The sequence below is a fragment of the Aethalodelphis obliquidens genome, unplaced genomic scaffold, assembly GCF_003676395.1.
Source record: "Aethalodelphis obliquidens isolate GAN/ISIS:26980383/991018 unplaced genomic scaffold, ASM367639v1 scaffold83, whole genome shotgun sequence".
Classification (NCBI taxonomy): Eukaryota; Metazoa; Chordata; class Mammalia; order Artiodactyla; family Delphinidae; genus Aethalodelphis; species Aethalodelphis obliquidens.
The window spans coordinates 6,080,164-6,092,716 of NW_020838027.1; the positions used below are offsets into that span (position 1 = coordinate 6,080,164).

Here is a 12,553-nt window from a genome sequence, read left to right on the forward strand (position 1 = left end):
TGTAATGCCAAATTTTACATATAATGAACGTAAGACTCTGAAGACTTAAGTGATTTTCCCCAAGGTCACAGCTTCCCCAGGAAGTAGCAAAAGACACCTAAAAATAAGAATTCCAATTAAATGTTTAAGTAGAAGATATGTATTTGTATCTTTTTAAAAGCGTCCGCTCTCTTTATCACATTTTGGGACTCTGTAACCTGTCTGTGTCAACCCAATAGTGACACAATAGGATAAGGGTCTTAAGGGCGCAGATGTGACCAGACGTAGTTGCTGTATGGGTTAGAGATCGATGATTTGAGAAACCTTGACTTTGGGGGCAGAGATAGAAAAGTGGGAGCAAAATGGTGGTAATCACTATAAGTTCTGGTTCTCTTTCTGTTCTTCTCCTATTTACAATAACTGGCACCCCCCGGGCCTCGGTGTCTCCAATTGTCAACCCTGCTGCTGCCCTTGCTATAAGAAGCAAGTTTTAGTGCTTTGAACTCCTTAGAGAAAAGCTTTAGAGAGATAAATGTGGGGCGTAGGGGGAGGAGGGCTGTTAATTTTAGCCTGGGGTTTTCCAGCTGGCACTCTGTTTCCATCTTGAATCACTTCCACACCCTGAGCTCTGCCTGGGAGATCCCTCCTCCTGGGGGCTTCCCCACTCCCTGGTTTGGTCTGAGCCACAATGGTAAGCATTCCAGAAAAATGCTTAAGAGAAGCCTGGCTTAGTCATTTGATGCACAGCTCAGGAGGCAAAGAAAGCATACAGATGAGAGATGCTGGTCCCAGTAGTGATGGGTGGCCTCCAAGAAGCAAAGGGGTAGTATGGCCACTGTTTGTGTTCTTGGTCTGTGACTAAGCAGTGACTCCTTTGCCACCTGGAGCCTTCTGAGGACCTCCCGAGGCCCCATAGTTTCAGTTTCAACACTACATGAGATAAAGTTAGGATCCTTCCCCAGGGCCTCCTGACTCTTCCTGGTTAGCATAACAATGGGATTTAGTTTGGGATCATTCCTTTAGGACAACTCAGAAGACTTGGACATCTTTCTCCTCTGTCTCTCCCTGCCATCTGACTTTCCATGGGGAAGGAGGGCATTTAGGGAGAAGGAACAGGTAAGAATTTCCTGTGTCTTGCTGGTGTATTTTAATTTATTTAAATTTAGGGAAACAGCAGTCTAATCAGGTGATAATTAAGTCCCTCTTCATTAGGGACCTTCATGTGTGCCTTTTGAATATGGATGAGCCCTGGGGTCACACCATCCCTCTGAAGAGGAAGGTGATAAGAGACATGTGCTGTCCGGGCACTTCAGCTCTTCCCCTTCTGCGCCTCCTCTTCCCCCCAACCCCCACCTGACAAGGACTAGATTCCTGTGGGGAAGGAAGGGAAAGGGCAATGAGGCTTCCTCTCCCGTCAGTCTCCTCCCCCTCCTCCTCAGGTCCGTCCCTCACTGCCTCCAGCCCATCCCAGCAGCACCTCTTCCTGCACTCTCAGGTCTCATCCAGCCCTCTCCCTTCCACCAGCTTCAGGCTGGGGTCTCTTCAGGTCCCACTGGGTTGACGCTGAGCCCGCCTCAGCAGCGTGTTTGCCTCGCACCTCTGAGTTTAGCTGGTTCATCACTCCTTGGCCCGGGTCTGCTTCTTTCTTCTTTTTCTTAGGGAGTCTGATGACCCGAACCCACAAACAGCTCTGATCCTGAGAAATACACTCCCTCCACCTCGCTCACTGTTGTGTGCTTCGTGGACTCAGCCACACTTCACTTGAGTACACAGTAAAGCGCCCCAACCCCTACAGCACCCACCTACAGATGCATGGACATTCCTGATTCTAACTGCAGAAATAAACACATGGAGGCCAACACAGGCCAGGGCAGCCCCCCTCTTGCACGTGACCGTCTCCTCTCCTCCCTGGAGCGCCCCCATTTCCAGGGAGCAAGTGGGGCACAGATGGGGGTGGGGGGAGAAATGGGACCTGGGTGGTTACCATGGCAACGGAACCTAGCAACAGCTGAGAGGCTGCCGTGTGGGTTTTTGCAGGGCTGTTGCGACAGCCAGACCTAGAGCTGGGGGCTCAGAGGTGACTGATCCCAGCTGGGCAGCCTGCTTTCCCTCCTCCAAACGCACCCCTCGATTCCACGCCCACACCCCAGCAGTGCCTCTCAGAGAGGGCAGAGCGGGGAAAGCTAACGAGAGCTAACCGCGGGGCTTCTGGGGGCAGCTGTGGGCGGGGGCGGATGAGGGAGCAAGGCTGCAAATAAAGCAGGCAGGGCAGCCAGCCTCTTCACTGCGGCTCCCTCTCACCGCTTGCCCGTTGCTCCATTTTTCCTTCTCCTTTTGCCCTTCAACCTCCACGTGTCTATCCGCGCTCTCCTCTTCCTTTCCTTGCTTGCGCCGTCGCCTGTGCTTCTACGTAAGTTTCCCTTTTCTTCTACCTCCTTTTTCGTGGTCTCTCTTGACCTTCTCTAGCAATTAACAAACCACTCTTCCGGTTTCTCGCTTGCTCCGGCTGCTCCTTGTCAAGACTGCCCCCTTCAGAGTCTCTTCCTTCCATTCCATCCCGAGTCAAAGCCCCCGAATCCCAACCCCGGGTCAGAGCAGGCCAGATCACATCGGGTCCGGAGGGGTTACCCGCACTCCCCCCCATCCTTCTTTTCTTCCCTCTTAGCTGCCCATCGCCCCTCCTCCTCTTCTCTCTGTGGGGCTCATAAGGCAGAACCAGGGGACTCAGGTATCTTGCAAAGGCTTTATTTGAAAATTTTGAAACTTACATCCCACAAGAATTCAAGATTATCACCACAAGAAGAAAGAGATAATACAAAAATATATATCACAGCATAGGAGCCAGGTAAGAGAGGGAAGTAGGAAGGAAGGTGGGAAAGCCATGAGGAGTCAGGACAAACCTGAGGGGGGGGCGGTGCAAAAGGAGGGAGAGTGGAGGAACCAAGGAGGGAGGGAGGGATGGAGGGGCGGATTGGGAGGCAGAGCTCCCGATGGCCTTGAACCAGCTGGCTCCGGTCCCTGGCAGCCTAGGTGGAGTTACGGAGGCCCTCAGGGAGGCCGGCAAGTGGAGGACTGGCTCAGGGGGCTCTGAATTCCAGAGTGACACACACAGACAGCCAGGACAGACGAGACAGAAGGACTTGGGAAGCAGGGGAGGGCACATGGGAGCCCCTTTCTCATGTAGTGCAGCGGGTGACTCCCCAAAAGCCATCTCCCAGACAACAGAATTTAGCAGTGGAGGGGGTGGGAGTTTGCGCCCTCAGTACTTCCATTCCCACAGGGAGCCCTCAGAGCGGGATGGGGGAGACAGCGAAACACGTGACGCGGAGCGGGATGGGACCGCGACAGATGGAGGCCCATGGAGCCCCCAGCTCACCTCCCACCCACCTCCGAGGCAGCATGCAGGGGCCACAGAAACTCAATCAGTGAGTGTTCGTGAGGCGAGAGTGTGAGCATGACACACAACGCCACGGCGCGGGGCCGCGACATGCACACGAGAGTCCACGAGAGTCACCCACTGACCTCTGAGTGACGGGCCACTGAGCGATGGGTGGGACGGGGGAGAAGACAAAGGGAACAGTGTGAGACGAAAGGGAGGACGCGAGGGATCCGCGGAGGGGAGAGACGTGGCTAGGGAGACTGGCCGTACAAGAGCATGAGTGTGTGCAGTGGCTCGTGAGGGGAGAGGTGAGTGTGCAAGGCTCTCATGTGAGTGTGCCAGGGCGGGGCCGGGGGCCAAAAGCCACAGATATGTGAGGCCCCCACCTAAAGGAGGCTGAGCAGGTGCGCTCACCCGCGGGCTAGCGAGTGTTCCGAGGCGCCCACGGCCGCCCTGCCCTCAGCGGGATGGGGGCTGTGCCGGCCCCTTGGCCCCCTGCTTGGTGGCAGCCCAGGCTTGGGGGGGATCACAGATTCACCAAGGGAATCCTGAGAGGAAAAGGGAAAGGGCACCGTCAGGAACCAAGAGGCAGGCCAGAATCGAGAGGGCAGTCCAAGAAATAAAAGGGATCAAGTTTAGGAGGGCAGAGTTGGAGTTAAATGGCAGCATGAGAACAGGACGCAGATCCACAGACAGCGGGAGATGGAAGGGTGCCCCGGCGAGGAGGGGTCCAGTCTCCCGGGGTGGGGGGGCAGGTCTGCCTCCTTTCCACCCGCCCGGGAGGGAGCGCCCCAATCCCACAGTCGCAGCCCCGAGGTGCCTCCCCTGCCCGCCCTCCCAGCCCTCTGCCCTGCCCTCACCGGTTCAGCTGGAAGGCTGGAGCCCCCTTGGGCTGGGGCATCCCAGGCCGGGGTCCCCCTCGGGGCTCCTCGTGGTCAGGGGTGGGGGTGGGCGAGTCCCCGAAGGCCCCCAGCACAGTGACCCCGGCTGGGGACAGGTCTGTCAAGGGCTGCTGGCTCTCCTCCTGCCTCAGGGCACCTTGCTGCCCAGAGGGCCTGCGCCGCTTCTGGCTACGGTCCCAGCTGGTGCCCCGGAAGGAAAGAGGTTCTCACACACTCAGGAAGCCCCCAACCTGGGCTTCCAGCGCTGGCCACCCCTAGCCTCCCTCAGGCACCCGCAACATCCTATGGCAGAGAAACCAGCCTCTAACAGGTCCCTAAGCCCCGTGTCCTGAGACCGCGTCCACAAAACCACTTCCTCTCCCCGCCAGGGGGCTCGGGAATCTAAGCCACCCTCTCGCCTGGTTCAGATCCACAGAATGAGTAGCTCCTCCCCACAGACACACAGAGTCCCCCAGAACCACCTCTCCCCCACGCATACCCAGCAGAGCCATTTCAAACCTCCGCAGCAGGCGCCTGGCAGCTTTAGTTCTAGTTCAAAGTCAGCTAATGACCTGGACGCCTGAGTCTAATGATTCTTGCAGTCAAGTGGGAAGGACTGAGCGACCCGATATGAAGTGTGTGCAAAGGAAGCTCAGATTTTTCTCCCTCCTCCCCAGGCAGCCTTAAGAAGGGGCTCTGCAGAATGGGTCGTGCAGGATACGGGGACAAGGGCTGGCCACCAAACCCCGTGCACACAAATGACTCCCCCCCTCTCCCATCACCCTTGTGTTTCCCCAGAAGGGATCTGCACTCATTTCTCAGAGCTTCCCCCACCCGAATCCTTCCTACCTTTTCCCAAAGTCTTGCCCTAACCCACCACTTCCTATCCCACCGCCAGCAAAACCGCCGCCCTGGCTCCTTCCCTCCTTCCAGCCAAATGTAGCCAAACATTGATGGGGATGCCAGCATCTCCTCCCCCCACCCCAGCTTACCAGAACTTGAAGATGATGCCAGTGGCCACGAGAACAATGATGACGGAGATGGTAATTGTGACGTAGAGCTGAGGGTCCACACCTGCTTGGGGTAGGGAGAAATTTTTAGGGAGGCTTGAGGTGGAGGGAGCTGAGAGAGGCTGGAGATTGGGTTGGAGCGTTGCCGTTTGAAGCCACATTGCCCAACTCTTTCTGCTTCTCTGGAGCCTCCCCGCTTTATTTTTATCATCGGCTTTCCGCAGAGTTTTCAGCTCTTTTCCTCCCAAATCCTTTTTCTCCACTTCCCCAAATCTTCTATATATATGGGATGAGGAGGAGGTTCCAAGGTCACAGAGATCTTCTCTCTCTGCACAGAAACTAGGGGCTGGAAACGTCCATCTCCACCCTGGCCCCACCCCCAGACCACTGGCCCCGTCTCAGCGCTCCCCGAGGCGAGATGTCACCCTGAAGGGCTCGTTCATTTCCTCTGCCTGGAATACTCCCACTGTTTCCAAGGTCCCGCTTAAATGTCAGTTCTTGGAGGGTGTCCTGATCCCCAGGCAGAAGTAGTCTCTCCCTTCTCTCTCTGCCTAACAACATGCTGTGCACACCTCCACTAGAGAATGTATTACGTTGACTCATCCCCGAGTGTTTACACATCTGTCTTCTCCAGTGGACCTGAGCTCCTCTGAGGCTCAGATGCATCTTGGTCTCGGCCTCCTGTGCCAGCGTTAGTGCCCGACACATTTGTGGAAGGAGCTAACAGGCAGGAGGACCTCTGTTGCTTCCTTTAGAGTCTTCAGCCAGCCTCCCCACCCCCAAATCCCTACCAACCTCCCCGACTCCCACTCACCTTCCCCGCGGCCCCCGAACAGGACTGGCCGCAGGGTGGCGGGTGCTTCTCCAAGGCTAAGCCCATCTCCATCACCCCGCATGGAGTCTGAGTTGGGGTGTGGGGTGGCCAGCCCATGCGGGGCTGCGAAACCATAGTCCAGGGGCAGAAATCCAGGATTGGCAGAGTTGGGGTCCCCCCCATCCTCTCGAGACACTGTAGGACCCCACACAATAGCCCAGGGGTACTGGGATGAGGGTGGCCCCTCTTCAAAGCCTGATGGGGTGGCCGGGGGCGAGGTGCCCGGCAGGACTTGCCGACGTGATCTTGGGACCCGCGGGGAGCGGCTTGGTGGAGGTGCTCGCTCCCACACGCACACATGGCGTGGGGCTGAGGGCCCTCCCCGGGCACAGGGGGGCCGGGCTGGGGCTGGTGGGGTCCGAGGGGAGGAGGAGGAACCTTGGGCAGGCGGTGGGAGGGGCAGCAACAGCAGTGGCCAGAGAGGGAGGAGATGGGACAGCAGCAGCGCAGGCCTGCGGGAAGGGAGAGAGAGCGGGTGAAACCAAGGCCATCTTGGGCTTATGTGTGCAGAGGACAGGCCGCCTCCCTCCAAGACTCTGTGCAAAAAGTAGGTGGGCCTTGGGAAGACTGGTCTCATTTCCCATCTTCCTAGGGTCTAGCCCTCAGGATGGAAGGCCCCGGGTGGGCCTAGGAGGGAAAGGGCCAAGACCCCAGGGAAAGTGGCTTCCAAGCTTCCCCTGCTGGGCCAGACTTACCACATTCTGGACTCCATGTCCGAGATCTTCCTCAGAGATGACCCAGATTTTCAGCCTTTACTGGGGGAGAGAGGGGTCGTCACATCCCAACCCTGCCCTGAGTACTTCCCCAGCTCATTCATCCACCAACTCACCTCCATCTCCCCTCCCAGCTGTGGCTGCCAGCTATGCTGCTGCCACTCAGGAGCCACGGCTGCCTAGCATCCTCTTGCGGGGGGGTGGGGAGCGGGGAGGGGAACCCCCAGAGTGGTCCCCTGTCTAGTCCCCAGCCCCTATCTACACAACTTCCCAGGTCCCTGTTACCCCCCCCCCCCCCAGGGTCTACTCTCACTTCTCTGGCTTCCTTCCGTCTCACTTCCTCTGCCCACAGCTCCTAGCTTTTCTTAGATCTTAATTTAGAGCCAAGAACCTTGTGATTCCTTGAGCACCTACCGAGGGAGGGAGGGAGTCTGAGTGGGGGAGGGAAGAGGAAGTCAATCTGAGTGAGTGTGTGAACGTGTGTGGTTGCACGGGGGAGCATCCCCGCCTGCCCACCCCACTTGTTGTCTGAGGCCTTTCTCTTATGATTGAATGGCCCCAGGAATCTCGTCTTCAGGAGCAGGGGAACAGGAGATGGAGGGATGGAAGGAAAGAGAGAGGAGGTGGGCGGGAGGAAAACTACAGTATATAATATTTGCTCAATGTTCCATCATCCAAATGCATAGGTGCCCTCTGAGGGGAGGTGGAGTTGGGGAGAGGCCACCCCCTCAAATGTAGCTCTCCTGGGTAACGAGTCCTGGGAGAATCGGGATGGATGGTTTTGAAAGAGGAGGACACGTTCTCAGAGCTGAGGGTGGTGGATCCAGGCGGCGGCAGCAGGCTCCCCAGTGAATGAGGATATGACACTTGGTGTCCTCTGGATTCTGGGTCTAAATCTGGACATTAAACCCTCTCAGAGAATAACAGGGGAGTAGGTGGGAGAGTCTGGGGAAGGGATTGGGGAAGTGGGCTGTGGGGAGAGATGTGAAGGCATGATGGCCTGAGACAGGGAAGGCTGGTGAGGCGTGAGAAGGGAAGAGAAAGGTGAAGAGGAAGCAGATGAAGGGGGCTAGTCCTGAAGGAATGGACTGGGGGGCGCAGAGGAGATCGGCAGCTGGAGGATACTGAGGAGGGGAGTAAAGGTCAGGGAGGGAAGCTGAGAGGGTGAAGCGGTCACAGGAGCGGGGAAGAAGGAGGAAGGGCAGGAGGAGGAGGAAGGAAAGGTCCAGGCAGGATGGGAAGTGGAGATCGTGGAAGGGGAAGGGAGAAGAGGGATGGAGGGGACCAGGGATGGGGAGGAAGGAAGGGGGAAAGGAGAGAACATGGTACTGAGGACAACACGAGACAAGGAAGGGACGGGGGACGGAAAACGGGAACAGCAAAGATGGAGGAGATGGAAATTGTTTCTTCCAACGGAAAGGGATACGGAGCTACGGAGAGAGGCAGGGATGGGGCCCAGGTGGGAAGAAGGGAGACGGAACCGGGAAAAGAACGATGCTGCAGGGACAGAGGAAGGCGTGTGAGCCAGGGGAGGGGAAAAGGGCTTCCAGGGACGTCTGTGGCCAGCTGACTCCAGGACCCACTCGCCTCTCCGCCTGTGCATCCCACCTCCCCAACCAACGTCATCTCCAGTCCCCGGACCCCGCACCCCTTAGTCACCCCGTCCAGGAAGCCCCAAGTCCCCTGGCTGGCGCGCCACCCCACCCTCCCCTCGCTCCTCACCGACCTGTTGTGCGCAGGAGACGAGCTGGGGGTGGGGCGGGAGCCTCGGGCTGGGGGAACCGGGCCCCATCCCCAGCGCGGCCGCGAGCCCACCCCTCCCACAGGCCCACGCTCCCTGGACAGGGCTGGAAAGCGATAAGGGGGGCGGGGGACGAGGACCAGGAGGTAGGCGAGGGGTCTCCTCGGGCGGGAGCGCCGAGAGCAGAAAGGGAAGCCGAGGCTGGAGGATGCAAGGAGCCGGGGGCTGAGCCCAAGGCGGGAGGAAGACAGCGGCGGGGACGGCGACCGCTGCGCCAGGAGGGCAGGATGGAGTCGGGACCCGCGGAGCGAAGGAAAGCGTGGTGGGGAAGGCGCGCTTATGCGCTGGAGGCTCGAGCCGGGCGAGGGACCGCGCCTGGAGGGGCGGGGGGCGAAAGGCGCGGAGTCGGGGAGGGCAGGGCCGGGCTCCCTCGGGCGGGGGCGTGGGGGTTCCTCTCGCTCACCTGCATGCCTGGCGCGGCGGCGCGATGGCTGCGGGAGCTCGGGGCTGCGCCGGGCTGGGGGGTCGCGCGAGCGTGTGGGGCACTGGGCATGGTCGGGGGATTCTGAGGGCAGCGGGGTGCTGTAGAGGGTGGGGGCGGGCGCCCGGGGCGCGGGGCGGCGGCGGCGGGAGATGCTCGGCTCGGCTCGGCTCGGCTCGGCTCGGGCTGCGCTCGGCCCGGCGGGGCTCGGCGCGGCAGCTCGGAGCGCTTGGTCTCCGCCTCTCCCCCTCCCGCATGGTTTAACCCTCCCGCTGCCGCGCCTGGGGAGCCGCGCCCGGCTGCGACCCAGGTGCAGAATGCGAGAGGGCAGCGGAGGGTGAGCACCGTCCGATTCCCCGGGTTCCGGTGGTGGGCTTCTCCACCCTTCACCCCACCTCCATGAACACCGTTGGTTGCCCCGGTCAACCTCTGAGATTCTGAGTCACCCAAAGCTCTGTGACCCCAACTCTGTTTCGCCCCAGCTGGAGAGTGCTGAGTGCTGGGGATGAGGTCGGGGTCAGGGTGGGAGTGGAGACCTTGGATTATCCCAACAGCTTGATCCCCTGATTCCATTCTGGTCCTGCTGCAATGCATTCTCCCCGAAGCAAACCAAACGATCTTTAAAATAGGTAGACCGAGTTGCATTACTCAGCTTTTCTTGCGCTCAGAGTATCAAACTCCTCACCGTGACTTACAGGGCCCTGTATAACCTGGCCCCGCCCCTCCTAACACTCTTCATGCCTCTGCCACACTGGACCTGATCTATGTTACTATAGTTAGAAGGGCTTAACCTGCCACAGGGCCTTTGCATTTGCTGTTCCCACTGCCTGGAATGTTTTACCCTGGCTTTTCACAATGATTCACTCATTTCATTAAAATTTCAGTTAGATCCAATGTCACCTCCTCTGCGAGGCCTTCCCTAACCTCTCTATCTAAATGGGCTTCCCCTGCCCCCACTCTCATCCTGTCCTACCCGCCCCCCCTTCAGGTTACCCTGTTTTACTTGAGTTGCACTTCTAGGACAGTACACTCTTCTAATTTCCTTCATCCTCCCTGGCTTTTCCTTCTCCGTCTTCTGCCTGACCTCTAAATGTGGGAACTTGCTAGGGCTTAGTCCTTGGCCCCCTTCTCGTTCCACATTCTCGGTCCAGTGATGTCATCCAGTCCCAGGGCTTAAATACTATGTAAATGTCAGCAAGTCCTAAATTTATATCCAGCGCTCCAGACTCGTTTATCCAACAGCCTACTTGACATCTCCACTTGGATGCCTAAAGCCATATAAAGCTCCTATGGCTCAAATAGATGTCTCGAATTACCACTGCTGCCCCCCGCCCCCCGCCAATCCATCCCTCTCCCAGTAGTGTTCCCCATCCAGGGGTATGATGGCTTCTGCTTGTTCAGGCGAAAAACCTAGGAAACATCCTTCCTCCCTTTCCCTTTTCTCACTGATTCCCACCGTGTATCTAATTCATCAGCAAGTCCTGTGAGCTCTGCATCTAAAACATGTCCTGAATTCATCTCCTTCTCTCCATCATTGTTATAATCTTGCTATAATCTTGTTGCTTCTGCCCTTGCCCTTTACAAACTAGTCTTCACAATATCTAGTAATTTTTTTATACAGCAGGTTCTTATTAGTTATCCATTTTATACATATTAGTGCATATATGTCAATCCCAATCTCCCAATTCATCCCACCACCACCACCCCCAACCCCCCGCCGCTTTCCCCGCTTGATGTCCACATGTTTGTTCTCCACATCTGTGTCTCAATTTCTGCCCTGCAAACCGGTTCATCTGTACCATTTTTCTAGGTTCCACATATATGCATTAATATACGATATTTGTTTTTCTCTTTCTGACTTACTTCACTCTGTATGACAGTCTCTAGATTCATCCACGTCTCTACTAATGACCCAATTTCGTTCCTTTTTATGGCTGAGTAATATTCCATTGTGTATATGTACCACATCTTCTTTATCCATTCCTCTGTCGATGGGCATTTAGGTTGCTTCCATGTCCTGGCTATTGTAAATAGTGCTGCAGTGAACATTGGGGTGCATGTGTCTTTTTGAATTATGGTTTTCTCTGGGTATATGCCCAGTAGTGGGATTGCTGGGTCATATGGTAATTCTATTTTTAGTTTTTTAAGGAACCTCCATACTGTTCTCCATAGTGTCTGTATCAATTTACATTCCCACCAACAGTGCAGGAGGGTTCCCTTTTCTCCACACCCTCTCCAGCATTTGTTGTTTGTAGATTTTCTGATGATGCCCATTTTAACTGGTGTGAGGTGATACCTCGTTGTAGTTTTGATTTGCATTTCTCTAATAATTAGTGATGTTGAGCAGCTTTTCATGTGCCCCTTGGCCATCTGTATGTCTTCTTTGGAGAAATGTCTGTTTAGGTCTTCTGCCCATTTTGGGATTGGGTTGTTTGTTTTTTTAATATTGAGCTGCATGAGCTGTTTATATATATTTTGGAGATTAATCCTTTGTCTGTTGATTCATTTGCAAATCTTTTCTCCCATTCTGAGGGTTGTCTTTTGGTCTTGTTTATGGCTTCCTTTGCTGTGCAAAAGCTTTTAAGTTTCGTTAGGTCCCATTTGTTTATTTTTGTTTTTATTTCCATTACTCAAGGAGGTGGATCCAAAAAGATCTTGCTGTGATTTATGTCGTAGAGTGTTCTTCCTATGTTTTCCTCTAAGAGTTTTATACTGTCTGGTCTTACATTTAGGTCTCTAATCCATTTTGAGTTTATTTTTGTGTATCATGTTAGGGAGTGTTCTAATTTCATTCTTTTACATGTATCTGTCCAGTTTTCCCAGCACCACTTATTGAAGAGACTGTCTTTTCTCCATTGTATATCCTTGCCTCCTTTGTCATAGATTAGTTGGCCATAGGTGCATGGGTTTATCTCTGGGCTTTCTATCCTGTTCCATTGATCTGTATTTCTGTTTTTGTGCCAGTACCATATTGTCTTGATTACTGTAGCTCTATAGTATAGTCTGAAGTCAGGGAGTCTGATTTCTCCAGCTCCATTTTTTTCCCTCAAGACTGCTTTGGCTATTCAGGGTCTTTTGGGTCTCCATACAAATTTTAAGATTTTTTGCTCTAGTTCTGTAAAAAATGCCATTGCTAATTTGATAGGGATTGCATTGAATCTGTAGATTGCTTTGGGTAGTATAGTCATTTTCACAATGTTGATTCTTCCAACCCAAGAACATGGTATATCTCTCCGTCTGTTTGTATCATCTTTAATTTCTTTCATCAGTGTCTTATAGTTTTCTGCATACAGGTCTTTTGTCTCCCTAGGTAGGCTTATTCCTAGGTATTTTATTCTTTTTGTTGCAGTGGTAAATGGGAGTGTTTCCTTAATTTCTCTTTCAGATTTTTCATCATTAGTGTATAGGAATGCAAGAGATTTCTGTGCATTAATTGTGTATCCTGCAACTTTACCAAATTCATTGATTAGCTCTACTAGTTTTCTGGTGGCATCT

General features: G+C 54.9%; 1 protein-coding gene across 1 annotated transcript; it reads right to left on the bottom strand.

The window, feature by feature from the left end:
* Positions 1-2,708: 2,708 nt before the first annotated feature.
* On the bottom strand, positions 2,709-9,283 carry PIANP (PILR alpha associated neural protein). Its single transcript, XM_027093367.1, has 6 exons — positions 9,041-9,283; positions 6,819-6,878; positions 6,064-6,575; positions 5,232-5,313; positions 4,219-4,440; positions 2,709-3,906 (listed from the first exon to the last, which is right to left on the bottom strand). Exons 2-6 carry the CDS (start codon positions 6,833-6,835, stop codon positions 3,885-3,887), a joined length of 855 nt encoding a protein of 284 aa, XP_026949168.1. The 5' UTR covers positions 6,836-6,878; positions 9,041-9,283; the 3' UTR covers positions 2,709-3,884.
* Positions 9,284-12,553: the final 3,270 nt, after the last annotated feature.

Coding starts and splice junctions, on each gene's coding strand:
- PIANP (XM_027093367.1), bottom strand. Junction 4,441..5,231: donor GGCATCATCTTCAAGTTCTG/GTAAGCTGGGGT, acceptor CCGGGGCACCAG/CTGGGACCGTAGCCAGAAGC. Junction 3,907..4,218: donor CCAGCCTTCCAGCTGAACCG/GTGAGGGCAGGG, acceptor TTTTCCTCTCAG/GATTCCCTTGGTGAATCTGT.